The following is a 25673-nucleotide window of genomic DNA, read 5'->3' on the forward strand; positions in this document are numbered from 1 at the left end:
CTCCATGAACCCAACCTCCATGAATTTATGTAACTTCTCTTTAAACTCTGTTCTAGTTCTAGCCTTCACAGCCTCCTGCAGCAAGGAGTTCCACAGGTTGACTATTTGCTTTGTGAAGAACAACTTTCTGTTATTAGTTTGAGGCCTGCTACCCATTCATTTCTTTTGGTGTCCTCGAGTCCTTATATTATGGGAACTAACGAAGAACTTTTCTTTATTCACCCTCTCCACACCACTCATGCTTTTAGAGACCTCTATCATATCCCCCCCAGTCTCCTCTTTTCTAAGCTGAAAAGTCCCAGTCTCTTTAGCCTCTCTTCATATGGGACCTGTTCCAAACCCCTGATCATTATAGTTGCCCTCCCCTCTCCCACCCTCTCTCTTCCCCTCTCCCACCTCCTTTTACCAGTCTCCCCTACTTTTGTTCAAATGCATTCTTAGCAAGTGTAAAGGGGGAATTCTATTTCTAACCCCAACCTCCTGTGCACACTACACAGGCCTGACCCTACTGAGTATGGAAAGAAAGTGGAACATCTGCAGCAGAGAAAGACAAAGAACAACCCTCAGCCACCTCAGAAACAGCTGCTCAAGTCCCTTCTCAGCAAACTGAGGAAGGAGTAGAACCTCCCCTCTCCCACCCTCCTTTTCCCAGTCTCCCCGAGTTTTGTTCAATAAAGAGAGTTTCTATTTTTGACCACACGTGTCCTTTATTTTGTACATCAGGAAGGGGGGCTAGGGACGGGTAAGTGGAAGGATGTGAGGGAGGAATTGGGTATGAGCCCCCGATGGGGAGGACTGGGGTGGCTCTGCAGGCTCCTCGGGGTGGAAACTCTTCTGCAGCCCCTCCAATAGACCCTCGCCGGATGGCAGCCTGCGGCAAGCGCAGCTGGGCTGATGGCCGAGTGCTGTGATGTGCCCAGTGTGGATAGTCTGGGCATTCCAAGCCAGGAATGCTTTGCAAGCGGAGAACCCCTGAGAACTGTCTGTCCGGGGTGGGGGTGGGGACCCTTTAAGCACAGCCCTTGGCTAGCCTGAGACAGCAGCTCCACGCTCTAAGTCCTCCTCTAATGCCCTGCCGGCACTGCTTCCGGCCAGCCTTAACCTCGGTTCAGGGTCCACTCAATGTGGACATGCTAGTTCGAATTAGCAAAATGCTAATTTGAACTAGTTTTTAGGTCTAGATGCACTAGTTCAAATTAGCTTAGTTCGAATTAACTAATTCGAATTAAGTTAGTTCGCATTGGTGCTGTAGTGTAGACATACCCGTACACGGGAAAAAATTCAGTCCTTTTTTCAGCTCTATTGGGTATAAGAGAATCTGCAGTGATGGGAGGGGGAACAAAGTTCTTACATCTTGGTTCTGTCCAAATGGCATAATAGGATATTATGGGCACTTTCCTCTCATGATAAATACTTCATTATAAAGTTTCAATCTTATTTAAAATGGCAAATAAAAACTCATCTTAAGAGCTTTAAACAAGGGACAACCCTCTGGAAAAGAAGCAGAAGCCACATCCTCACTTTTCATCCAACCCATGCTCTGGGAGAAGGACAGGGTCCAAGCTCTGGTTGGTTTTTCGTAAACAAAATCCACAGTCAAGTTCGACATCGATATTTCTAAAGTTTGCCTGGCATGCCTTTCTGTACCTGCATTAAAAAAGAAAAAGATGTCTGAGCGCACTGGTCTGATGACAGAACACTAACCCCTAGCTCAGTAACTGATTAGGGAAACAATACTTTCACCAATTCAAATGGTCTGGGAACCCAACTACCTTTGTTATTCAAAAGCTATTCAACTCTATGAAGCACTGGATCCTTCACCATCATTTCACCCATTAGAATGTTTAATTTAGGCATATGCTTCTAGTCTGGTTATGTTAACCTGGTATATTCAACTAGTCAGGCTGTTCCCTAAAAGCCCACTACTGCCTGTGTCAACAATTTTCAAGCAAAGCCATAATTAAGTTATTATGGAAACACCCACCATAAAAATGATTGTTATCCATAGTACAGTAGCAGATATAGGTGCTTATTTATTTTGATTCTCTCCTACATTTGATACATGCATCTAACTTCCATTGATGCCAATGTGAATTCTGTGCACACAGCAAAACATGAACAGGTTGCTCAGCATAGCACTGCAGTGCTATTTAAATAGCTCTAATTATTGCACAAACTATCTGACACTGACTAACAATGAATGGTTATTGCAAAATAGACACAAACTGTTCTCCAGTCCTGACCTGCCACTGCCCCGCCCCACCACGTACCAGTGAGAGAAAACAGAGTTGGCTGCTGTGACCAGGAGAGCAGCTGCATAGTGCCAGAAGAAGCACATGGTGAGGAACATGAAGTTTCCACGGTCACTCTGGTCCCAGCCTGGCCCTCCCCATGGTGGGGACAGCACAAATCCAATCTGGTTAAAATACAAAAAGATGCACCATTTTACAGAGTAAGAAAGGTGTCGGGACATCTAGCACACCTCTGCACTTCTCCACTATGAAGATGAAGGCCTTTGCATCTGAGAAATGGTCATATCTACCCACTGATTGGCAATAAGCGGCCTGCAGGCTGGACATGGTTCACCTGGGCTAGCCCCTGGCAAGCCACCAGACGTTTCATTTACTTGCACATCTGCAGGCACGTCTGCTTGCAGTTCCTGTTGGCTGTGATTTGCCATTCTTCAGCCAATGGGAGCTGCAGGAAGCAGTGCAGGCTGGGCCACCACTTCTCACAGCTCCCTTTTTCCAGGAACAGTGACCTGCAGACAACAGGAGCTGCAAGTGCCCACGCAGATAAATAAAGTGTCTGGCAGCCTGCCAAGGGCTAACCCTGGTGAACCATGTCTGGCCCACAGGCTGCTTATTCCCCCACCCCACCCCCCGCACTAGAGGCATCATGCTCTTGGCTCAGGGCATGTCTATGCTACCTGCTACAAAATAAAGAAAAATACCCTGAACACGACTGGATTCACTTTTCCCTTTTACTTCTTACTCTGTTCAATCCACTCCCATGCCCTGAATTCTGTGGAAGCGTGGCCATCCTGTCTGGGTTTAAATCATTCTGTGTCTCCAGCAGGGGTTGATCATGCTGAGTATAGTCATGATAAATGTACTGCTGAATGCTCTCCTGTCGACTCTGGTACCCCACCAGAACGAGAAGAGTAGATGAAGTCGATGGGAGACCATCTACCATTGAATTATTAACCCAGCTGAAGTTGCATAACATGGATCAGTGGCCCACAGTAGTGTAGACCAAGCCTCACGATAATCACTGCCCTCACCAATTCCCTCTGTATGCTTGACAAACTTTTTAAACAGGGGATTTGTTAGTGCTACATTGGGCTCTATTAACTCTTTGGATGGCTGGAATGAATACGCTCAGTCTGAACAGGACTGACTTTGGGCAAACCTCAATCTAGCCTGTTGCTTCTGCTCTCACCTCCCTAGACTCCCCCATACTCCTCTCTTGAGCACTAGAATTTGGCTAGTCCAAGGTGCTAGACAAAAGGAGATGAGAGAGATTTTGTAGACAGGAAATATTATATAGAGTGGTTAAAACAAAGTGTTTGGAATCAGGCAACATGATTCGGTGTCTAATTCATAAACAAACAACTAAGCCTCACAACACTGTTTTAAAAGGCAGGTGAATGCTATGCTCATTTGTCAGAGAAACTGAGGCAATGAGCGAACAAACTGTACCTCGTGTCTGGTAAGCAACCCAGACTCCTGATTCTCAGTCTGGTGGCTTGTCCACTGGAAGAATTAATTTCCAGTAATGCCAGTCTTACAGCTCTTGGGATTTCAACATGGCTGAGGCACACTGTTGCCAACTTTCACAATTATAATGCACATCTCACAATATTTGGTCAGTTTTTTACTCCTGATTTTTAGGAGGCCCAATTCAAGATTTCGTTATGTTTGGCATAGTCAATATTGCATCTATACTCAAGTCTCATATAGTAGCTGTGGTGCAAGATAAGAGCATGAGTGGTCTGTGACCCCTATCACACCCGAGTCTTTAGCTGCTGGCAGCCAGGGAGGCTGACAGGTGCCCCAAGGTGGTGCAGAGAGAGCTCGTTACACCCGAGACTTCGACTGCTAGGACAAAAGTCCCTTCGCAGTGGGCAGCCAGGGAGGCTGACGGGTGCCCCAAAGAGTCTTCCCCGTGGAGGTGGCACATCTCAATGCTCAGCTCTTACTGCGTGTCCCCTTGTTGCTGTAACAGAACCAAACACAATAAAAAAGAACCAAAGCCGGTCAGGGGTAGTCAGGTTAAAAGCTTAAACAGTTACTATTGTTATTGTTACAAGGCAAGCTTAGCAGTTAAATGTTACTGCTGTGTTACAGATAACACAGCCACTAGAAAAAGACAAGACACAAATTACAATAAAAAGTCCCTTAAAGGTACCATGAAACCTTTTTGGTTCTCTGAGCTCTTATTGAATGCACGCAAAAATAGACACCTAGCAGGTATATTCTCACCCCTGCGATCCTTACTCCAGCGAAGCCAGCGTTTCTCTCAATCCCAATGGGAAGCAGCTGATACGAGACGAAGGTGTCCCTAAAGTGTCGGGGATCCAAGACCGCCTGACCAGCAGGTATATGGGTGGATCTCCAATTAGAGTGGGGCACAAGGCTCCACTTTATACCCCTGTGGTCACGTAGATGCTTCTCTTGTCATTAAAATGCCAATTAAGTTGGAATGTCTTTGTGACGCCCGTTCCCACAGGGGGTCCAAAGCTTAATTTGCACCTGTGAGGTGGAGGTAACTAAATCACTAGGGCCAGACATCCTTTTTCTGATGGGGCTGCAGATTCCTCTTCTGGGACGGTGTGTGTAGGCGTATCAATACTGGTACCAGCCAAGGGCAGCCCAAGGCCCCGATCACCTGCTGGCCCAATTGCCGCTGTTATCTGGTTCCTGTCTAGCAACCAGGGCCATTGTTATTCCAGCACCTCTGGAGGCCCTGGAGCCTTTGAAGACAGAGTTTCGCTCTCAAGGATTCTCTCTCCCAAGGATGTCGGGGGAGAGGGGAGGAGGAGGGGGGGAGGGTTTCCGTTTGGCTACATAAAGTGAAAATGGGGGATCAACATACCATTATGCTATAACAGCTGCTGAACAGCACAAACATAGATGAACTTTCCTTCCCACCAAAGTAGGAGCTAAATGATTTAAAGACCCAATGGGAAAAAGTCATCCATGGCATAAATCCACTGAAGATAATCAAGGATTTGGCCTAGTGTGTCATTACCAAACTACCTGGAAGAATAAACAGCTGTATAATTATATGGTGTTTACTAAGAAATACCCAACAAGATCACCAATATGTAAAGCAAAGGTGGGAAATAACTTCTGATGGGGGACCACTCCAAAATTTTGGTAAGTGGTCAGGGGCTGTACTTTTCCATAAAGTCTGGGGGTCTGGGATGGAGGCTGAGTGCAGAAGAGAGCTCAGGTTAGGAGGTGCAAGAAAGGATGTGAGGTCTCAGAGGGAGTTTGGGTGAAGGAGGGGGTTCACAGAGTGCAAAGTTTCCCCTCACCCCAACTTTGCGCAGAGGGGCAGATGGAGCTGCCAGTCGCTCTGAGCCTTGGGGCTGCTCCCTCCCTGTAGGTCCAGTGGAGTAGGCCACGGGATGGACTGAAAGGCTTGGCGGGCCGGATCTGGCCCTCTGGCCACATCATGCCCACCCCTGAAGTAAAGAGCACTAAACATTGGTCTATAATGGGTAATGTTGACTCTCTGGAGCATGCTGTCTTTTTGTGGTGCATTTGTACAGCACTTAGCATAATGGATTGTGCTCTATGAGTGGGGCTCCTACATGCCGTCACAATAAACAAACTACAGCAGTACTGTCTTCTCTCCTGTCCCTGTCCCCACCAAACCTATCAAGCTCAACTAAAGGTAATGGATAAGAACAGCTGACCTGCCAGAGCCAGGATCCTTGGAGAATGAAGAAACTGGTCCTGAAGAATTCCAGGATGGTGTTATCTCGCAGGAACGCTTCCATCAGGGCGCAAAGGGCTCCACCAAATATAGCGATGAGCAGCAAGGTATGGAGGTGCTGACCCAGAGCGTTGTTGTTGTAGTCATGGAAACAGAACAGGAAACCTGACACATAATAATTCAGTTGTATCAGGCCAGTGAGAGAAAGGGATTCACAGGCAGTGGCCACAGGAAGCAAGGGTTGCAGTTAATATCCTAGGGTATGTCTACACTACAGAGTTAGTTCGAACTAACTTAGTTCGAATTAGTTAATTCGAACTAAGCTAATTCGAACTAACGCGTCTAGAACTAAAAACTAGTTCGAATTAGCGTTTTGCTAATTCGAACTAGCAAGTCCACATTGAGTGGACCCTGAACAGGGCTTAAGGATGGCCGGAAGCAGTGCCGGCAGGGCATCAGAGGAGGACTTAGAGCGTGGAGCTGCTGTCTCAGGCTAGCCGAGGGCTGCCCTTAAAGGGACCCGACCCCCACCCCGGACAGACAGTTCTCAGGGGTTCCCCGCTTGAAAACCAGTCCTGGCTTGGAGTGCCCGGAGTGCCCACACTGGGCACATCACAGCACTCGGCCATCAGCCCGGCTGCACTTGCCGCAGGCTGCCATCTGGAGAGAGGGGGCAATTGGGGGGCTGCAGGAGAGCTTCCACCCCCAGAAGCCTGCAGAGCCAGCCCAGTCCTCCCCATCGGGGGCTCGTACCCCATTCCTCCCTCACCTCCTTCCACTTACCCTTCCCTAGCCCCCCTTCCTGATGTACAAAATAAAGATAACGTTTCTTCCAACATTGACTCTGTCTTTATTGAACAAAACTGGGGGAGTCTGGGAAAAGGAGGTGGGAGAGGGGAAGAGAAAGGTTGGGAGAGGGGAGGGCAACTAACATGATCAGGGGTTGGGAACAGGTCCCAGATGAAGAGAGGCTACAGAGACTGGGACTGTTCAGCTTAGAAAAGAGGAGATGGAGCGGGGACAGGATAAAGGTCTCTAAAAGCAGGGGTTGGGTGGAGAGGGTGCATTCAGAAAAGTTCTTCATGAGTTCCCATAAAGAAGGACTAGAGGACACCAAAGGAAAGGAATGGTCACTGTCTTCGGTCACCAATGGTCACTGTCTTCGGTCCATCCCCTCCAGGGTCCCTAGGGTTGGCCGCTGTCGGCAGACAGGCTACTGGGCTAGATGGACCTTTGGTCTGACCCAGTACGGCCACTGGAAGCTCAGGGCTCAGGGTCGGGGGGGTCTCAGTGGACCACCTTGATTTTCATGCACACCTGCTCCTGGGTGGCCAGGCTGGCAGCTCTCCTGCCCTAGACGGCCACTTTCCTGTGCCTAGTGCGGAGATCGTGGACTAGGTCCACGATGTCCGCGCTAGCCCAGGAAGGTGCCCGCCTCTTGCGGTCCAGGGCAAGCTCCCGGGAGCCGCCAGCCTGGTCCCGGCAAGAGGGGGTGGGCTGGGGGACATCGGGTGGGTGGCTCTGTGCCGTGCCAGGTGCAGGGTCTGCTAGCTGGGTGCTGGCAGGCTTGCACCTGGCACGGGCACCGTAGCCAGCCCGTGCCCCTTTAAGGGGTCCGGGGCCGGGAGGGGGGCATAGAGTTTCCCTGGTGTTGGCCAGAGTGGCCACCAGGGAAACCTGGGGAGGGCTAGCCTCCCACTAGTTCGAACTAAAGGGCTACACAGCCCTTAGTTCGAACTAGCTAGTTCGAACTAGGCGTTAGTCCTCGTAAAATGAGGTTTACCTGGTTCGAACTAAGCGCTCCGATAGTTCGAATTAAGTTCGAACTAACGGAGCGCTAGTGTAGCGCCTAGGAAAGTTAGTTCGAACTAACGTCTGTTAATTCGAACTAACTTTGTAGTGTAGACATACCCTCTGATCCTTATCCCACCAGTGGGTGGAAAGGCAGCTGAAGTGCCAGCACTTGATAGCCTCTTGGCCAAACCAGTCAGGATCATCTGTCAGAGGCTCCAAGATCTACTGGTAGACCCCGATCTATTGGTTGGTGACCACTGCTCTGCTGCTAGACTATTAGTTGTTTTTTAAGTTTTTCCTATATATTTTTGTTAGTTTCTCAGATGCCAGAGGACCATGCATTTTTATATCACAACTGCCATCTAGTGGCTGTAAAATATGCAAAGCCTCCAAATATCCAACTCATCAGGGCAGGCACTACCCTGTGCATACCTGTTTCCCATGCATCCAGAAGGAACTCTCCCTTTCTGGTTATTAGAGCAAATTTTGGTTGCCTTGTTTAGCAGTCACATAAGCATGTCGGGAAAAAAACCCTCTTTCACAAGACCCTTTATTCCTTGTAAATCAAGGTTTGCAGGGTCTTGTGAAAGAGGGTTTCCCCCCCAACATTTGGCCCCGTCTACACGGGGCCAAATAGCAGCAAAACCTCTTCTGCAAAAAGAATCAGAAGATATGCAAATGCAAGCATGATTTGCATATCTTCTTCCGGAAAAAAAATGGCAGCGTAGCTGTAACCATAGTGACCACATATCATTGTGATTATTACTGCCTTTGTTGTCCAGATAATAGTGGCTGTGTTGGGATATTGCACCACCAAAGCCAAAAGGCTATTTCATTGCCTTGGAAACCCTGCTGGACATGTGAAATTAGAACTGGGCAAAATGCTCACCACAAGAACACAAAACCTCTCTGAACTTGCCAGGTTTCATTGCAGCTTCAAATCTTGGGCCATGTGTATGGAGAGCTTCAGCTGAGGCTGTGATACTGTTCACATGAACCAGGCGACCAGCCACAGTTTCATATCCAAGCCCATACAAATGTGACCCAGTGACTGTGGAAGCAGTTTACTAGCTCTCCAGCCATGTTCTATTATGAGGCTACGTCTAGATTACAGGCTTCTTTCTGAAGGGTAGCATGATGACAGTCTTCCCGTGGTGCGCCTGCTACATGTTTCTTGGACTTGTGCTATTAGCACTATCCAACTGACATAACTAATGTCATGGACTAGTCACCGAACGACGAACACACATCCTCCTGGTTTGTTCAATGCTATAAATGACCCAATTCAGAGCCAAAGATTTAAGAAGATCGGCCCTTCACTCTGTCTTTCGGAAGAAGCTTGTTTCAGAAGAAATCTTCCAAAAAAGCTTCTTCAGAAAGAAAGCATCCATACTGCAAAAATGCATCAAAAAAGCGATCTGCTTTTTCGAAAGAGAGCATCCAGACTGAATGGATGCTTTCTCACATGTAAACTGTGATTGATATAGACAGAATAGCCACCATGGTACCTGCGCTTTTTCCTCTTTCCTCTTCTTCCTAAAGAACTCCCTCTTCCCCAGCCACGCACGCCTTTTTCCAAAAGAGCTCTTCCGCAAAAAGTCTTCTTCCTCATAGAATGAAGATTACCAATACCGCAAAAACCCCTCTGTTCTTTCTATTTACTGTCGAAAGAACGCACTTGCAGTGTGGACGTAACTCAGGTTGTTTTTCCGACAAAAATCTGTAGTGTAGCCATGCCCTCAGTCAAGTTTCCTAAAGCGCAGACAGCCAAACTGTTCAACCCTTTTGTCATTACTCACTACTCACCTTCAGTAAACATAGCCACAGACAGCAAGAGGCGATCCAGTCCCAGAGTCAGCTTGAATGGGGAACAGGCAAGAACATCCACAATGCCTGAGAGGCCATAGAAGAGGTACATGGTCATGTACTGCCAGTTAGTCAGCTTCTCCCAGCTGTGGGTCTCTTCACTGTAGAGACCGATGTGGGGACTGTCAGGGATGAACTGCTCAGCCAGCATCCCTAAAGAGCAAAGTCAAATACAGATCATGGTTTTTCCTTCTAAGTGAGGAAAGGAAGCAGAATATGAGCCAGGCTGGAGAGAATGAGAAGTCCCAATGGAATTGCTTAGGATTATCTATTGCAGATGCTTCCGAGGATGTAATTCTTAACGTCTAGGGTGGTGTTCTGTTTCCCTGGTTATTTCTGAGGATGTTGTAAGACTGGCTACATAAAATGCTAAAAATGAAGGACACTGAAAACAGAGTCATCAATTTTCCACTATAGGGCAAGTCCACAGCGTCTCTGAGGGTATGTCTACACTACAGCACTAATTCGAACTAACTTAATTCGAATTAGTTAATTCGAACTAAGCTAATTCGAATTGGTGCATCTAGACCTAAACACTAATTTGAATTAGCATTTTGCTAATTCGAAATAGAATGTCCACATTGAGTGGGCCCTGAACCGAAGTTAAGGCTGGCCGGAAGCAGTGCCAGCAGGGCATCAGCTTAGGACTTAGAGCGTGGAGCTGCTGCCTCAGGCTAGCCGAGGGCTGTGCTTAAAGGGACCAGACCCCCACCCCGGACAGACAGTTCTCAGGGTTCCCTGCTTGCTTGTCTAACTCGATGAGGGACAGCAAAGCAGTCCTGGCTTGGAGTGCCCAGAGTGCCCACACTCGGCACATCACAGCACTCGGCCATCAGCCCGGCTGCACTTGCCGCAGGCTGCCATCCAGTGGGGTCAATCGGAGGGCTGTCAGGATCCAGGAGGCCCTGCAGGAGAGCTTCCACCCCGAGGAACCCGCAGAGCCACCCCAGTCCTCCCCATCGGGGGCTCGTGCCCCATTCCTCCCTCACCTCCTTCCACTTACCCCTCCCTAGCCCCCCTTCCTGATGTAAAAAATAAAGGACATGAGTGTTCAAAAATAGAATCTCTCTTTATTTAACAAAACTGGGGTGGGATGGGGGATTAACCTCTGGGGAGACTGGGAAAAGGAGGTGGGAGAGGGGAAGAGAGAGGGTGGGAGAGGGGAAGGGGAAACCTGAGAGGAGGGAGATGGAAGGGGGAAGCCAGGGGAAGAAGGAGGAGGGGAAATATCAAACTATGGTACTCCATATCTTCAGTACTGTGTACAGATGTGGTCTCCTCACCTCAAAAAAGATATTTTGGCCTTGGAAAGGGTTCAGAAAAGGTCAACTAAAATGATTAGGGGTTGGAACAGGTCCCATATGAAGAGACTGGGACTTTTCAGCTTAGAAAAGAGGAGACTGAGGGGGGATATGATAGAGGTCTCTAAAAGCAGGAGTTGGGTGGAGAGGGTGCATAAAGAAAAGTTCTTCATTAGTTCCCATAAAGAAGGACTAGAGGACACCAAATGAAATGCATGGACAGCAGGTTTAAAACTAATAAGCGAAAGTTCTTCTTCACACAGCACATAGTCAGCGAAAGTTCTCCTTCACACCTTCACACAGCACATAGTCTTGCCACAGGAGGCTGTGAAGGCTAGAACTATAACAGAGTTTAAAGAGAAGCTAGATAAATTCATGGAGGTTAGGTCCATAAAAGGCTATTAGCCAAGGGGTAGAAATGGTGTCCCTGGCCTCTGTTTGTGGAAGGCTGGAGATGGATGGCACGAGACAAATGGCTTGATCAGTGTCTTCGGTCCATCCCCTCCAGGGCACCTGGTGCTGGCCACTGTCGGCAGACAGGCTACTGGGCTAGATGGACCTTTGGTCTGACCCAGTACGGCCGCTCTTATGTTCTAAGCTCAGGGTCAGAGGTCCAACTGGACCAACTTGATTTTCATGCAAACCTGCTCCTGGGTTCGCATGGGGCCTTTGGTGGCCAGGCTGGCAGCTATCCTGCTCTAGATGGCCACAATCCTGTGCCTAGTGTGGAGGTCGTGGATGTTGGAGGCCTCCCCCCAAACCTCCATGAGGTCCACTATCTCTGCACTAGACAGGCAGGCATCCGCCTCTTGCGGCCCCGGGCAGGCTCCTGGGAACTGCCAGCCTGGTCCTGGGAAGAGGCAGAGGGCTGGGTGGCAGCGGGTGGCTGGCTCATGCTGTGCCAGGTGCAGGGTCTGCTGGCTGGGTGCTGGCAGGCTTGCAACTGGCACAAGCAATGTAACCAGACCGTGGCCCTTGGGCCGGAAGGGGGACAGAAAAGTTTCCCTGGTTTGGCCCAGAGTGGGCACCAGGGCAACCTGGGAAGGGCTAGCCTCCCACTAGTTCGAATTAAGTGGCTACACAGCCCTTAATTCGAACTAGTTAATTCGAACTAGGCTTAGTCCTCGTAGAGTGAGGTTTACCTAGTTCGAATTAAGCGCTCCGCTAGTTTGAATTAAGTTCAAACTAGCGGTTTGTATGTGTAGCGCCTAGCAAAGTTAATTCGAACTAATGGCTGTTAGTTCGAATTAACTTTGCAGTGTAGACATACCCTGAGAGAAGAGTTGCTGTGTGACACTGGTATGCTTTTCATTGGTCTTTGGGCAGCTGGAAAAAGCAAAAGTGACTAACTTACCTGCTAGCGCAAAGAAAGCTTTGGCTGCCCCTTCAAGGACATCCAGTTTCTGGATCCAGCGGCTTGCCTGATTGTCTGCATTCAGTGTCCGGCTCAGATATTTCTGTGGATATTTCACAGACCACCCGAGCCCAAAGACCAGGAAGAAAGTGCCTCTGAGGGCATTGCCTTTGAAGCTTGACATAACTGAGCCAACTTGCAGGATTCCTGGGCCTAAAAGGATAAAAACCAATGTTCAAGTCACTCTGTCATCAATCCTCCTGACAACAGGATAACTCAGAGGAGCCTTGCCTTTCTAGATGCAGTGTCCTGGAATCTGCAATGCTGTCACAACTAGGTACTTCACTTCCTGTGAAATCCTAATGCACAGATCTGTAAGTGTACGTCTACACTACAGCGCTAATTCGAACTAACTTAGTTCGAATTGGTTAATTCGAACTAAGCTAATTCGAACTAACGCGTCTAGAACTAATAACTAGTTTGAATTAGCATTTTGCTAATTCGAACTAGCATGTCCACATTAAGTGGACCCTGAACTGGGCTTAAGGATGGCCGGAAGCAGTGCCGGCAGGGCATCAGAGGAGGACTTAGAGCGTGGAGATGCTGTCTCAGGCTAACCGAGGGTTGCGCTTAAAGGGACCCGACCCCCACCTCGGACAGACAGTTCTCAGGGGTGCCCCGCTTGCAAAGCAGTCCTGGCTTGGAGTGCCCGGAGTGCCCACACTGGGCACATCACAGCACTCGGCCATCAGCCCGGCTGCACTTGCCACAGGCTGCCATCTAGGGAGATGGGGCAATTGGGGGGCTGCAGGAGAGCTTCCACCCCCAGAAGCCCACAGCCCAGTCCTCCCCATCGGGGGCTTGTACCCCATTCCTCCCTCACCTCCTTCCACTTACCCTTCCCTAGCCCCTTTTCTTGATGTACAAAATAAAGGACAATTGTGTTCAAAAATGGAATCTGTCTTTATTGAACAAAACTGGGGGAGACTGGGAAAAGGAGGTGGGAGAGGGGAAGAGAGAGGGTGGGAGAAGGGAGGGCAACTAAAATGATCAGGGGTTGGGAACAGGTCCCATATGAAGAGAGACTAAAGAGACTGGGACTTTTCAGCTTAGAAAAGAGGAGACGGAGGGGGGACAGGATAGAGGTCTCTAAAAGCAGGAGTTGGGTGGAGAGGGTGCATTCAGAAAAGTTTTTCATGAGTTCCCATAAAGAAGGACTAGAGGACACCAAAGGAAAGGAATAGGTAGCAGGCTTCAAACTAGTAACAGAAAGTTGTTCTTCACAAAGAAAAGAGTCAACCTGTGGAACTCCTTGCAGCAGGAGGCTGTGAAGGCTACAACTAGAACAGAGTTTAAAGGGACGTGAGATCAAGTGATGGAGGTTGGGTCCATGGAGTGCTATTAGCCAGGGGGTAGGAGTGGTGTCCCTGGCCAAGGTTTGTGGAAGGCTGGAGAGGGATGGCATGAGACAAATGGCTTGGTCACTGTCTTTGGTCCATCCCCTCCAGGTTCCCTAGGGTTGGCCGCTGTGGGCAGACAGGCTACTGGGCTAGATGGACCTTTGGTCTGACCCAGTACGGCCATTGGAAGCTCAGGGCTCAGGGACGGGGGTCTCAGTGGACCCCCTTGATTTTCATGCACTCCTGCTCCTGGGTGGCCAGGCTGGCAGCTCTCCTGCCCTAGATGGCCACTTTCCTGTGCCTAGTGCGGAGGTCGTGGACGAGGTCCACGATGTCCGCACTAGCCCAGGCGGGTGCCCGCCTCTTGCGGTCCCGGGCAAGCTCCCGGGAGCTGCCAGCCTGGTCCCAGGAAGAGGGGGAGAGCTGGGGGGCATCGGGTGGGTGGCTCGAGCCGTGCCAGGTGCAGGGTCTGCTGGCTGGGTGCTGGCAGGCTTGCACCTGGCACGGGCACCGTAGCCAGCCCGTGCCCCTTTAAGTGGTCCGGGGCCGGGAGGGGGGCAATAGAGTTTCCCTGGTGTTGGCCAGAGTGGCCACCAGGGAAACCTGGGGAGGGCTAGCCTCCCACTAGTTCGAATTAAGGGGCTACACACCCCTTAATTCGAACTAGTAAGTTCGAACTAGGGTTAATCCTCGTAAAATGAGGTTTTCCTAGTTGAACTAAGCGCTCCGCTAGTTCGAATTAAGTTCGAACTAGCGGAGCGCTAGTGTAGCGCCTATCAAAGTTAGTTCGAACTAACGTCCATTAGTTCGAATTAACTTTGTAGTGTAGACATACCCTCAGAGAGTAGTTAACGGTTCACAGTCATGTTGTAAGGGCATAACAAGTGGGGTTCCGCAGGGGTCTGTTTTGCGACCATTTCTGTTCAATATCTTCATCAATGATTTGGACGATGGCATAGAGAGTATTATTATTAAGTTTGCAGATGATACCAACCTGGGAGGGATTGCAAGTGGAGGATAGGGTCATAATTCAAAATGATCTGGACAAATTAGAGAAATGGTCTGAGGTGAATAGGATGAAATTTAATAAGAACAAATACAAAGTACTGCACTTAGGAAGTATCAATCAGTTTCACACACACAGAAGTGGAAGCGACTGTCTAGGAAGGAATACTGCTGAAAGAGGTCTAGGGGTTATAGTGGACCACAAGCTAAATAGGAGTCAACAGTGTGATGCAGTTGCAAAAAAAGCAAACATGATTCTGGGATGCTTTAACAGGTGTGTTGTGAGCAAGACACGAGAGGTGATTCTTCCGCTCTGCTCTGCACTGGTCAGGCCTCAGTTGGAGTCTTGTGTCCAGTTCTGGGCACCACATTTCAAGACAAATGTGGAGAAACTGGAGAAGGTCCAGAGAAGAGCAACACAAATGATTAAAGGTCTAGAGAACAAGGGATAAGGAGGACTGAGTTTCAGGGCTTCCCATAGCCCAATTTACTTTTCTGGGGTTCCAGACTTAGTGGATTTTATGGTTCCCCTTAGGCTCTGGGGTGGGGACAAAAATAAGTGGTTCAGTGTGAGTGAGTGAGACAGGGATGGAGTGCAGGATCTGGGAGGGAGATGGGATGCAGGAGTGGGTGAGGGTGCAAGGTGTGGGTGGGAGGTAGGGTGCAGAAGCAGGTGTCTGGCCGGGGGGAGGATGCAGGAGTAGGCTGGGGGTAGGGTGTCTGGACAGGGGTAGGGAGATGGGGGCAAGGAGTGCCTGGGGCTAAAGCTGGGGAACAGAGTAGCTGAGGGGGTTCAGGGAGATGGGGGCAGGGTGCTCCTGGGAATAGGGCTGTGGTCAAGGTGGCTTGGGGGGGTGGTTTCACAGAAATGGAGGGACAGGGAGGCTGGGCCGATAGGTGACCCCAGGGTGTCCAGTCCATGGTGCTCTCTGGAGCCAAGCTGCTGCTTGACCCCTCCCCTCAAACCAAGTCCCCATGGGTGCAAAGCAGTGATTCCTCTGAGATTTTCCATCCAGGAGCGGAGTGAGATTTGTCTTGTGCACCGATATTGAGGTCACGTGCGCTGGCTCGGATGTGCCACTGTGGCACCCGAGTTATAAACCGCTCCCTTCCCCCTCTGCTGCCATGTCTCCCTCCCTCCCCTTGTCCCATCTGCTCCCCTGTTGTCTGCTACTGCCCCTCGCCCCCCTCTGCTATCACGGCTCCTGCCTTTCTCACTCCCCTCGGCCCTCTGGGGACCTGCCCCCCTTGACTTCTGCTCCTACCCTTCCTTTCCCTGCTATGCCCACCCTTTCCATAGCCCCCCTCCTCATCCCCTCTCAGTACCTCCCTCTACCCACTGCCCTGCCTCCATTCCGTGTCTGCCCTTCTGCTTCTCGCCACAATCCCCCTGGCACCTGCACCTTCCTTTCCCCCTGCACCCTCCTGGTGCCTCTCCCTTCCCTCACTGCCCCCCTTGTTTTCTTCCTCCCTGGAGCCCACGCCCCAGTACCCTCTGCCCCAGTTCTCCTCACGCCCCTCTGATCCCTCACACATGACTTGCTCCATCCTCTTCCTTCCTCATGCCCACCCCTCCTTTCCACCCCTCTTCTTCTAGCACCCACTCCTCCCCCACCCCTTCCTCCCTCTTTCCCTCATTGCTCCTGCCCTATCCTCTCCCAGCATCACCCTTTCCCCTCGTTGTCTCCTCTCGGCTCCCTGATATGTGTCTCTCCTGCACCCTGCCCCTTCCTGACCTTTTGCCTTCCTGACACCTGCACTCCTCAACCTCCTCTATTCTCCTGGTGCTAGTGCGGGGCTGTGTGGTGTGTGGCTGCCCCATGTGCCTGGGCTGGAGCCAGGCCCATGGTGCTATTTTTGTACCCTGGCCCCAGCCCAACAGCAGCTGCACTGCAGCCCAGCTCCAGTCTCAGCACACGGGGCAGCTAAAGGGGTGGACCGGTCTTGGTGCACAAACTTCTGGCCAGGGAAACAAAAGGTTGCTCTGGAAGGCTGGGGCTTGCCAGCAGACCGCTCTCCTTGTCTGGGCTGGTGGATTCATGGAGCCTGGGGATCCATTCGGGGCACCAAGCAGGGTGCTGAAGATGGGGCTGAAAGACCAAGGCTGCTACCACTGAGCTGCCAACTCTAGTGAGGAGTTTGAGGGGGGTGGCTGGAAGAGGAGGGCAGAAAGCAGGGCGGAGACCAGGAGGGTGGGGAGTATGGAGTGGGAGAAGGGAAGGGAAGGGAAGGGAAGGGAAGGGAAGGTGGGGCTGCAGGGAGGGGCCAAGAGACAGGCAGGGGCTGGGAGACAAGGGAAGGTGGGAGGAGGGTGGCACCAGTGCGCATGGAGAGGTAGCCCTGGAGTGCAGCGTAGGACTGGCCTTTGCTCCTTTCAGGGAAGAAAGAAACGAGGCTCGGTCGCTCGCTGAAGGCCAAACCCATCTACCAGCTTCCCGTGGGGCTGGGGGCTGAAGCAGTGGCCCCACCGCTGTGCTGCTCTGCTGAGGAGATGGATGGGACTGAAATGTTTGGTGTGCGCCCCATGCAGGCATGCACCTTACAGGGAACCCTGGTGCAAAGCCCGAAGGGCCCCACGCCCCGACCATCCTCCTGTGCATGCAGGGTCCTCAGTCCCAGAGTCGCCTCCTCTCAGCACAGAGGGGCTCTGCACAGCCTAATCTACTGCTGGGAAAGGGGGGGGCGCCGGCTGCTCATGCACCACGAGAGCCCGCCCGAGCCTGCCCAACCTGCTGCTGCGGCCTGCACTGGGGGTGAGGAGGGAGGGCTGAGTTTTTGCTTTCTTCGCCTCCCTGCCTGCCAGCTGGAGCTGTTGCTGCGGTTTCGCAGCTGTGCACTGACCACAAGGCTGCTGTGGCAGCATGGGCTGTCCACTGCCTGGGGGAGGAGGGAAGGCGGACTAGCAGCCTGCGGCCTGCACTTTGAGAACCACTTATCTAGACAGTGCTTGTGTAACCCATGCACCTAACAGGGAGCTATCTCTTTAAGAGAACCAGGGGCGTGGGGGGGGGGGGGGGGGGAGGTGGTAGGAGTGAGCAGTGTCTGGGTCATTGTTGCTAGGCAGATTTAGCAAAATCTTGCCAGTCCAGACGCACCCTATTTGTTTAAGTTTTTCCTGTTACCTACTAACTCCGCTACCCCTCTGAAGCTGTGTTAATCGTATGCTTTGAATACGGTTTTGATTTTAGCCAAGCTATTTTCGTTCACTTTCTCAGTCAGTGGGATTCTTCAGCTCCTCTCTAAGGGTATGTCTACACTACCACCCTAGTTCGAACTACCCTAAATGTGGCAATGCGGAAAGAGTCATTTCTATTTTGTTATTCTCAGGTTTTGTATTTTCTTGTAACAGGGTTTTCTTGATGTCAGTTCACTGGTTAGCTGACTGCCTGGTTAATCAGGGAGCTGGCTGTCTAGCAGTGATCCACAGCAGAGGAAGAGTCTGAGGATCCCTACAAGCAAGTGGAAAGACGGTTCAGACTCAACATGTGATGCAGATCTGATGATGACAGATATAAACTGAGACTTTGGTGAACTTAATCTAAACTCTTGGGCTCTCCCAGTTTCTTCTTACTGTGTTTTGTGTGGACTGAACTGTTCAAATCTTTCTTTTGGCTTTCTTTTTATTAATGTTCATTGTGACTATGAAGACAATGTCTGTGGGTTATAAAATGGTTATGTTGTAAAAATTAGATTGTTTTTTCCATCATAAGATTTTATAAAGTTATTTAATTAAATTCATTTCTTTAGTTTCTTTTGGTACTTCAAAGTAGGGAGGCTGACACGGTACAATCCTTGATGAAATTCCTTAGATTGAACTCTGGGTCTCCAGTTACTTTGTATGGGAGTTGAGGGGTTTTCTTTAGTTTAGACACTGGAGAAGGGCAGTGAAGTCTAGCCCAGGCAAAGGTTACACTTGGTTTTGCTGTGAGGGCAGGTAAGTGGACTCAATGACTTCTCGATGTCCCTTCCAGTTCTAGGATTCTCATATTGTGAATGCATGATGCATTGGCACCAGGGTTAGATATTGAATCTTCAGAAAGAAGGAGGTAATTAATGTTTGAGGGCATGAAACATTGTTTTCTGTGTTGGAATCAGAGAGCAAGGCCAGGAGGTAGAAAGCCACTTGGAAAAAAAAAACAGAAGAAGTTGAGATACAAGAAGCATTTCTGGCCATACTCTGGGAAATTATACATTTTGAGAAAAATTAGCTGGCACTCGGACATAACAAGAGACCCAAGAAGTGAGTGCAGTGAGCACAGAAATGCACACGGTGCTACCATTCAAATACTTGCTACAAATCAAATAACACGCTGTTCTTTAAACAAATATTCTCGGGACAATCTCTTTCTTGCTTAGTTCCCTCCTGCTACCTAAACCTTCCTTTTGCCTTTTTGTACCCTTCTCTTCTTGCATTCTTCTATATCCCTCTTACACCGAGAAATGGATTCCCTTTTGTGCTACACAAACCTTTGTCTTTCTTCAGATCCTATAACACTCTCTTTTTGGTGGATTATTATTAGTCTTAGTGGAAAGAGAGACTAAAACTGTACTCAAACAATATTGAAATGTTCTTGTATATGGCATATGCATCTATACTGCACTATTTTTCTGGAATAACAGCCATTATTCCATTAAATCAATACTAGTGTCCACAGAGCAATTGTGTTATTTTGAAAGAAAATCGAACTAACAGGGGGCTTTTTCTGACATTGGTAAAGCTCATTCCACCAGGAATAATGCCTCTTCCAAAAAAGCTTTTTTGGAAGAGAGTATGTGTGGATATTGCACTGCTGCTATGTCGAAATAGCTCCTCACCAGGGCCATTCTAAAGTTACTAGCCAATAGCCCATCATAAAACAGGATTTTCGGGTCTCTCCTCCATGTCCGTCTCTCTCTCTCCCTCTCTCTTTCTCTTCTCCCCCTCCTGCCTCTCACTCGGGGGACTGCAGAGCCCAAACATCACTGCCCCGCCCCCCTTCCCTTCCACCATGGCGCTCGGCTGACTTCTGCGCGGCTCAGTCGGGCCGCCGCGGGGGAGCCCAAACAGCCGCTTGTGCTGCTTGCCTCCACACGGGGACGTTTGGGCTCCGCAGTCCCCCCAGTGAGAAGCAGGAGGCGGAGGAGAAGACAAAGAGAGAGTGAGAGGCAGGAGGGGGAGAAGAGAAACAGAGATAGAGAGAGAGGCAGGAGGCAGAGGAGAGCTGAGAGAGCAAGCAGCTCGGCTGAGTGGCGCAGAAGTCAGCTGAGCGCCACAGAGGGAGGCAACAGTATCCCCCAGAGGCAAGACGTAACGCTACAGCGTTACAAAGTCACAGACATTAGGCTATCATATATATGATTCCTCCCCAGTGCCTCCTGGGGCTCTAAATCAAGATAGCGCGTCCACATTAGAGGAGCCTGCCTCGGACTAATTTTGAGACTTTCCTGTAGTGTGGACGCTCTATTTCAAAATAAGCTTTTCCGGAAGATATCTTCTGGAAAAGCTTATTTCGAAAGACGTTTGCTGTGTAGCCCCTCCCCCAGCAATTTATAAGTGTCCAATTTATACCATGAACTCACACGGGGCAGTGACGTTCTAATGGAAAGTTTGTAGAGTCCTAAGGATATGGGTTGTTAGAACCTAGATTAACACTGAAGTGGCCCTCAAATGAGAAGGAGAAAGACACTCCAATATTCCCCTCTTAGCACCTAGGGGGCCCTGAGCCTAGTCGATTTTGTACACTGCTGGAGGAGGAGGGATGGACCCTGAGCCTCAGAGGCCCCCGGGCCTGAGGTTCCCCACCCCTGCTTTGTACTAGGGCCTACTTTTCATTCTTATTTAGGGCACTTATGTACAATAAGTTATGATGGGTCTCAGCTTAAAATAACCTCTAAAAAGTCCCTGTTGGCATGACATGACATACATTTCTCTTCAGGGACAGAGGTTAATACTAGAGTATCTTGGAAATCAGTATGAGATCTAATTATATTCTGTAGCCTGAGTGGCTTAAATCTTCATACCTACATTGATCCAAATGAAGCTGTGTTAAGTTCTGCCAACTGATGATTTGGCCTGGTAGACACATTCATCAGTAACCTGGAATATGGAATGGGGAAGTAGCAAAAGCTGCTGTGAAATATTTATGTTGGTGAAGGATTGTGAAGAATAGCAAAGTGAATTTAAAAAGCTTAATGGGAACCCAGAATGGCAAAACAAAATAGCAAATGTGAATTAACAGACACCGAGAGGAACATTGGAAGCTGCTCACTTAGAACAGTGGGTCTGAAGTAAATTATCTGACATGCAGAGGATGTTGTTTAACAACTCTGGGCACTGAATAATCTTTGTATTGCCATGAGTCAGGGGTAGGGAACCTCAGGCCCACAGCTTGCCTCACCTGGCCCTTGAGGCTCAGAGTCCCCCCCTCTCCTGGCATTGGGGAGGCAGGCCTGGCGCTCCAGGCCCCCTGATGCCCCACCTCAAAGCTGGAGCACATAAAATCTACTAGGCTGGGTCTCCTAAACTCTGGGGTGTGAGGAGAATGTGGGGAGTATCTTTCTCCTTCTCAGTTGGGGGCCAGGTCAGTGAGGGGTCATTTGGGTTTTTTGCTTCTCAGTGTGGGCCCCCAAATGATTTTTTTGTGGCCCCTGACCAAAAAGATTCCCCACACCTGCCATAAGTGAACAAAATGTTTTGTAGAGAAATAGAAAAGCAAAGTTTCCGTCTCACCTAGTTTATATTCCAAATTAGACAGATAATTAAGGACAGTGCATCAGGAAAGGCAAACATCTGAGGCGGGGAAGGGAAAAGTTCATCAGTGCCAGGGGAAGACTGCAGTTTCCTTTTTGCCGGACAGATATGCTGTTGGTGTTTGTGTTGCATTTGAGGGTGTCAAGGCTGTTCCAATGAATGCAGAAGTTGGGGGCCTGCAAGAGCACTCCAGAACCTTGCCTTTACAGGCTCTGGTACAAAAACTTCCCCCCACAAAATCCTAATACCCAGATTTTGAGGAACTTGCTGCCACCACCCAAGTAATTCCAAGAAAATCAGGGAAGAGATCACTTGAGAAGTCCCCCCCGCCACTCAACCTCCGTTTTGCTTGGAGTTGGGAAGAACAGAGGGAATCCACAGACAACAATGGACTCTGCCCTGGTAACTAGGCACACAACAATCAACCAATACTAGTTAATTTTAAAAAAAGAAACAATCTTTTACTATCGAAACAAAACTACAGCAAGCACAGTAAATTGGTTAGGTGGAAAGAGCCACCATTGGTATTGATACTCAGGGAAAGCCCCTGGGCTGAAGACTTAATTACAAAAGAGAAAAAAAAAACAATTAGTAAGCTAAGACATTATTTCCAAACCCCCAAACAAAGAAAATAAAAACCCTTGATGGACTACACGTTTTTCCATTCTTGGAGAGAGAAGCGTCTCTCCTATTTCCCTCAATAGCTGGGAGAAACTGTCCTGAGTCTCAAACAAGAGACAGAAAACCCCCTTTTCCTGTTTGAAATTCCTACCTGCATTGTTATTGGCTGACCACCCGATACCTTGGCTAGGAGACATTAGTTAACCCCTTAGTCACCGGGTGCTGGTCAGCACTCCTGTCAGCACGACAGGAGATTTCGGTATTGTTTTTTGCCCAAATATAATTAGGGGCGAAAGAGAAAATGCATAGCACCAGAGGGGAGATAAGCAGCAGAATAAAAGACAAAGGGAAGTGACTTTTAAGAAAGGCTCTGAAAGCAGAGAGCCTATTTAAATACATTGTGTGTCATATGTAAAATGATATGTTTATTTTGGCACATAATAGGCATGCCAATTAAAAAGACTTTTTCTTCTTTTCTAGAATTGCTGCTTTGCACCAAGGTTGGACATTTTCAAATTACTAACTACAAATGAACATAGTGTCTTTCAACCAGCCCCATGATATTATCTGCGGAGTCTACTTCATCACATCCCATGCTTTACCAGCTGTATAATTTAAATATAAATCCTTGGGAACATAATGTACTAATTTCTAAGCAAGTTGTAGTTTAACAACAAATCCAGTTCAGTTGCAATGAATCAAAAACTCAGGTCATATTTTATAGTTAACTAATCTGCATTCCAATAGAATGGGAATATGGTTTGGGTCAGAAGGTACCTGAATTTCTCTTCTCTCTGTTCTTGTATGTTGCAGTGCTTGTGAGATTTTTGCTGTCACTTGCCTGATAGTCATTTAAGACACCTGCATCATAACCCTAAAGAACATTTCATCGTTGCATTGACTGCTGTGTTCAGTCTTGCCTGTCTTCCAATCTTGTGTTTTTTAGCTGTACACCTCTAATCCCTGCTCTCTTTTACATGCCTTCTCCCCTATCTCAAATACCCCAGGACCTTTTAACCTAACAGAGATAGATTCACCTTACTGCTTAGCCCATAGCAGGGCCCTGCTGCAACTGTTTGTGCACAGAAATGTGCTTTGTTTCATTTTAAACTAATCAGAACTTTACAATCTCTTCCCCTAACAGGGAGGATAGGTGTCTGCGGGGGAGGAGAAACAATGGAAGCTGCAATATGAGTATTTCTAGACAGGAGTTTGAATCAATGCCAAAGATACAAGCAGCCCTGAAATACAGAGTGTTTTGGAACCTACCCAGCTGTGTTGATAAATACCAGCCTAAGCCACAAAGCCCTTTGGCTAAGCACTAGAGTTTGACAAAGTGGGCCCATTTAGTCCTGATCATTCACAGGGCACTGCAAATCCCTTTTCCATTCGGCCAGGTTCACATCCCTTTTTTTTCCCTTTTCCAAGAACAGGGTTTCATTGGCATGGAAGGAGGGGACACGGCTGTTATCTTTGCACATAATCGAATGTCCACGTAACCATGACTATTTGTGCCCAAAGTACCTTCTGTCTGCTTAGAAGGATTCCAGTCAACCAATCAGGAGATGTAGCAATACCATGTAATTTTTTATAACCAATTTGTAATAAAAACCACCATGGTAAATAATTCACAATTTATTTTAAAAAAAATCAAAGCCTGCTTGCAGATAATTTGCCAAGAGGTGTAAAAAGCACCTCAGCTATTGGCAATGCACACACACTTAGAAGCATCTGCTTTCTGGCTGTTGAGCTCCTGGATGGAGGGGATCCCTTATAAAGGAGAGACCTTCCAACCAGAGCCGGTCTTAAGGGTGGGCGAGCCGGGCGGTCGCCCAGGGCCGCCATTTTCAAGGGGCTGCCGACAGAGCTGGTCTTAGCGGTGGGTCACGACCACATTTCGGCCTGACTTCCCGAATCCTCCCCCCAGGTTTCCCTACAGGCAAGCCAAGTGGTTGCCTGGGGCCGCCAATTGGTTAGGACAGGCTCTGCTTCCAACATCCTCCAGGCACCAATCCCTGGAAAATCCTTCTCACTAAAGATCACTAAGTTTAAAAGTCCAGGCAGTCCTCAAAAGGTGCCTTTTGTTGTTGTTGAGGGGTGAGGGATTAGCCATGAGAACTTGCAAAAGCCTCCCCAGCATTTCTTCATCCAGGCCCCACACAACAATATCAAACATATTCCCAGCTTGTTCCCCCTTGCATCTAGACCAGGCGTGGGCAAGATACAGCCCGTGGGCTGGATACAGCCCACCAAGCCACCAGATACAGCCCATGGAGGCAGCAGGGAGCCCCAGGCAGGCTCCCCAGCTTGCCCCGCAGCCCTGTACGCCATTTCTGTTTTAAACCTGGAGGGGAGGGGGGAAGTTTTAGGAGCCACCCCACCCCAGCACATTCCCATTGGCCGGTTTCTGACAGAAACCGGCCAATGCGAGCTGCTTGTTAGAATAACAGCCAGTTAAGAAGAATCACGCCCCCTCCCCTGGGCTCAGTTAGTCATGAAGCACATGGCCAGGCTGGATGGGAAACATTTAAGCTCTGCAGGTAGGCAGGCTAGTTTGGAAGCTGGCAAGTAAGTCTCTTGGCTACAGGCTGCTTCTGGCACCCCAGCTCTTTCCTGCTCCAACTCTCTGCCCCCGCCGATTCGACATACCCAAATCCTCTGACCCCTTCTTACTCCCATACCCCCTCCCAGAACTGGCATCCCAATCTCCTGGCATCACAATCCTCTTCTACCCTAGGTCACATTCCAAACCTCTGCTCTCTGGTCCCCTGTCCTGGATCACAACCACCTGCTTCATCCCAACTCCCTCCCAGACTCCAGTCTCCATCCTGCACCCCAAGCTCTCTTCTTCACCCAACCTCCATCCCAGACCCCGCATCTCCATTAATATCATGGAAGAGTGAGGCCCTCGACCACTTTCCAAAACCTTGGAGTGCCCCCCCATCAAAAATGATTGCCCACCCCTGATCTAGATAATCCTTCCTTCCAGCTCCCTAGATCATAGAAGGCTCAAAAAGCCAGGTTCACACACAGACCATTCTGCATCTCCCTGTCAGAGGAGGAGGAATTTACCTGCGCTGTCTGCACCATGTGCTTCCTTCCTGTCGCAGAAGTGAAGTGCATCTGTTCTCAGTCGCACTCCAGATATGAGCAGCAACAGCAAGGAGGAGGTGTGAGATAGAAGGTAAGGGGAGGAGCAGAGCAGGGTGGTGACTCTTAGGATGCTCCACCCTAAATGTCTTCAAATCAGATCAAAAAAGGTCTGAGTCAACCATTTTTCACAATTATTGATACCTGTTTGTTGCTGTATTCCCTAAGGAAAATTAATGGTTTTCCAGAATTTCACCATGAAATTAAAAACAAACAAACCTCAACACTAGTTTTTATTACCAGGCTTGTTCAGATTAGGTCACGTTCAGATTTTGATGATTGAAGAAGGCCTGGTAAGAATCCTGGCTAACCAAGTTTGTTGCTCTTCAAAGGTCTGGGAGTTACAAGTCAGAACCTCACAAAACCTCGTAGGTGTGAAATTCTCAGTTATGTTAATACCCCATAGCATGGCTTTGACAGTGTGAAGCAGGTGTAACTGCCAGAAGGATGTAGGGGGATGGGGGCATGGGTTAGCATAACTGAGAATTCAAGCCATGGGTTTCATA

General features: G+C 49.1%; 1 protein-coding gene across 1 annotated transcript; it reads right to left on the reverse strand.

Moving 5' to 3' along the window:
- Positions 1 to 414: 414 nt before the first annotated feature.
- On the reverse strand, positions 415 to 25178 carry LOC142824475 (transmembrane protein 45B-like). The gene is made up of 6 exons (XM_075916492.2): positions 25090 to 25178; positions 12262 to 12474; positions 9547 to 9759; positions 5927 to 6111; positions 2271 to 2416; positions 415 to 1647 (listed from the first exon to the last, which is right to left on the reverse strand). Exons 2-6 carry the CDS (start codon positions 12443 to 12445, stop codon positions 1518 to 1520), a joined length of 858 nt encoding a protein of 285 aa, XP_075772607.2. The 5' UTR covers positions 12446 to 12474; positions 25090 to 25178; the 3' UTR covers positions 415 to 1517.
- Between the last annotated feature and the right edge of the window lie 495 nt (positions 25179 to 25673).

Source organism: Pelodiscus sinensis, chromosome 25, assembly GCF_052426305.1.
Source record: "Pelodiscus sinensis isolate ZL-2025 chromosome 25, ASM5242630v1, whole genome shotgun sequence".
Classification (NCBI taxonomy): Eukaryota; Metazoa; Chordata; order Testudines; family Trionychidae; genus Pelodiscus; species Pelodiscus sinensis.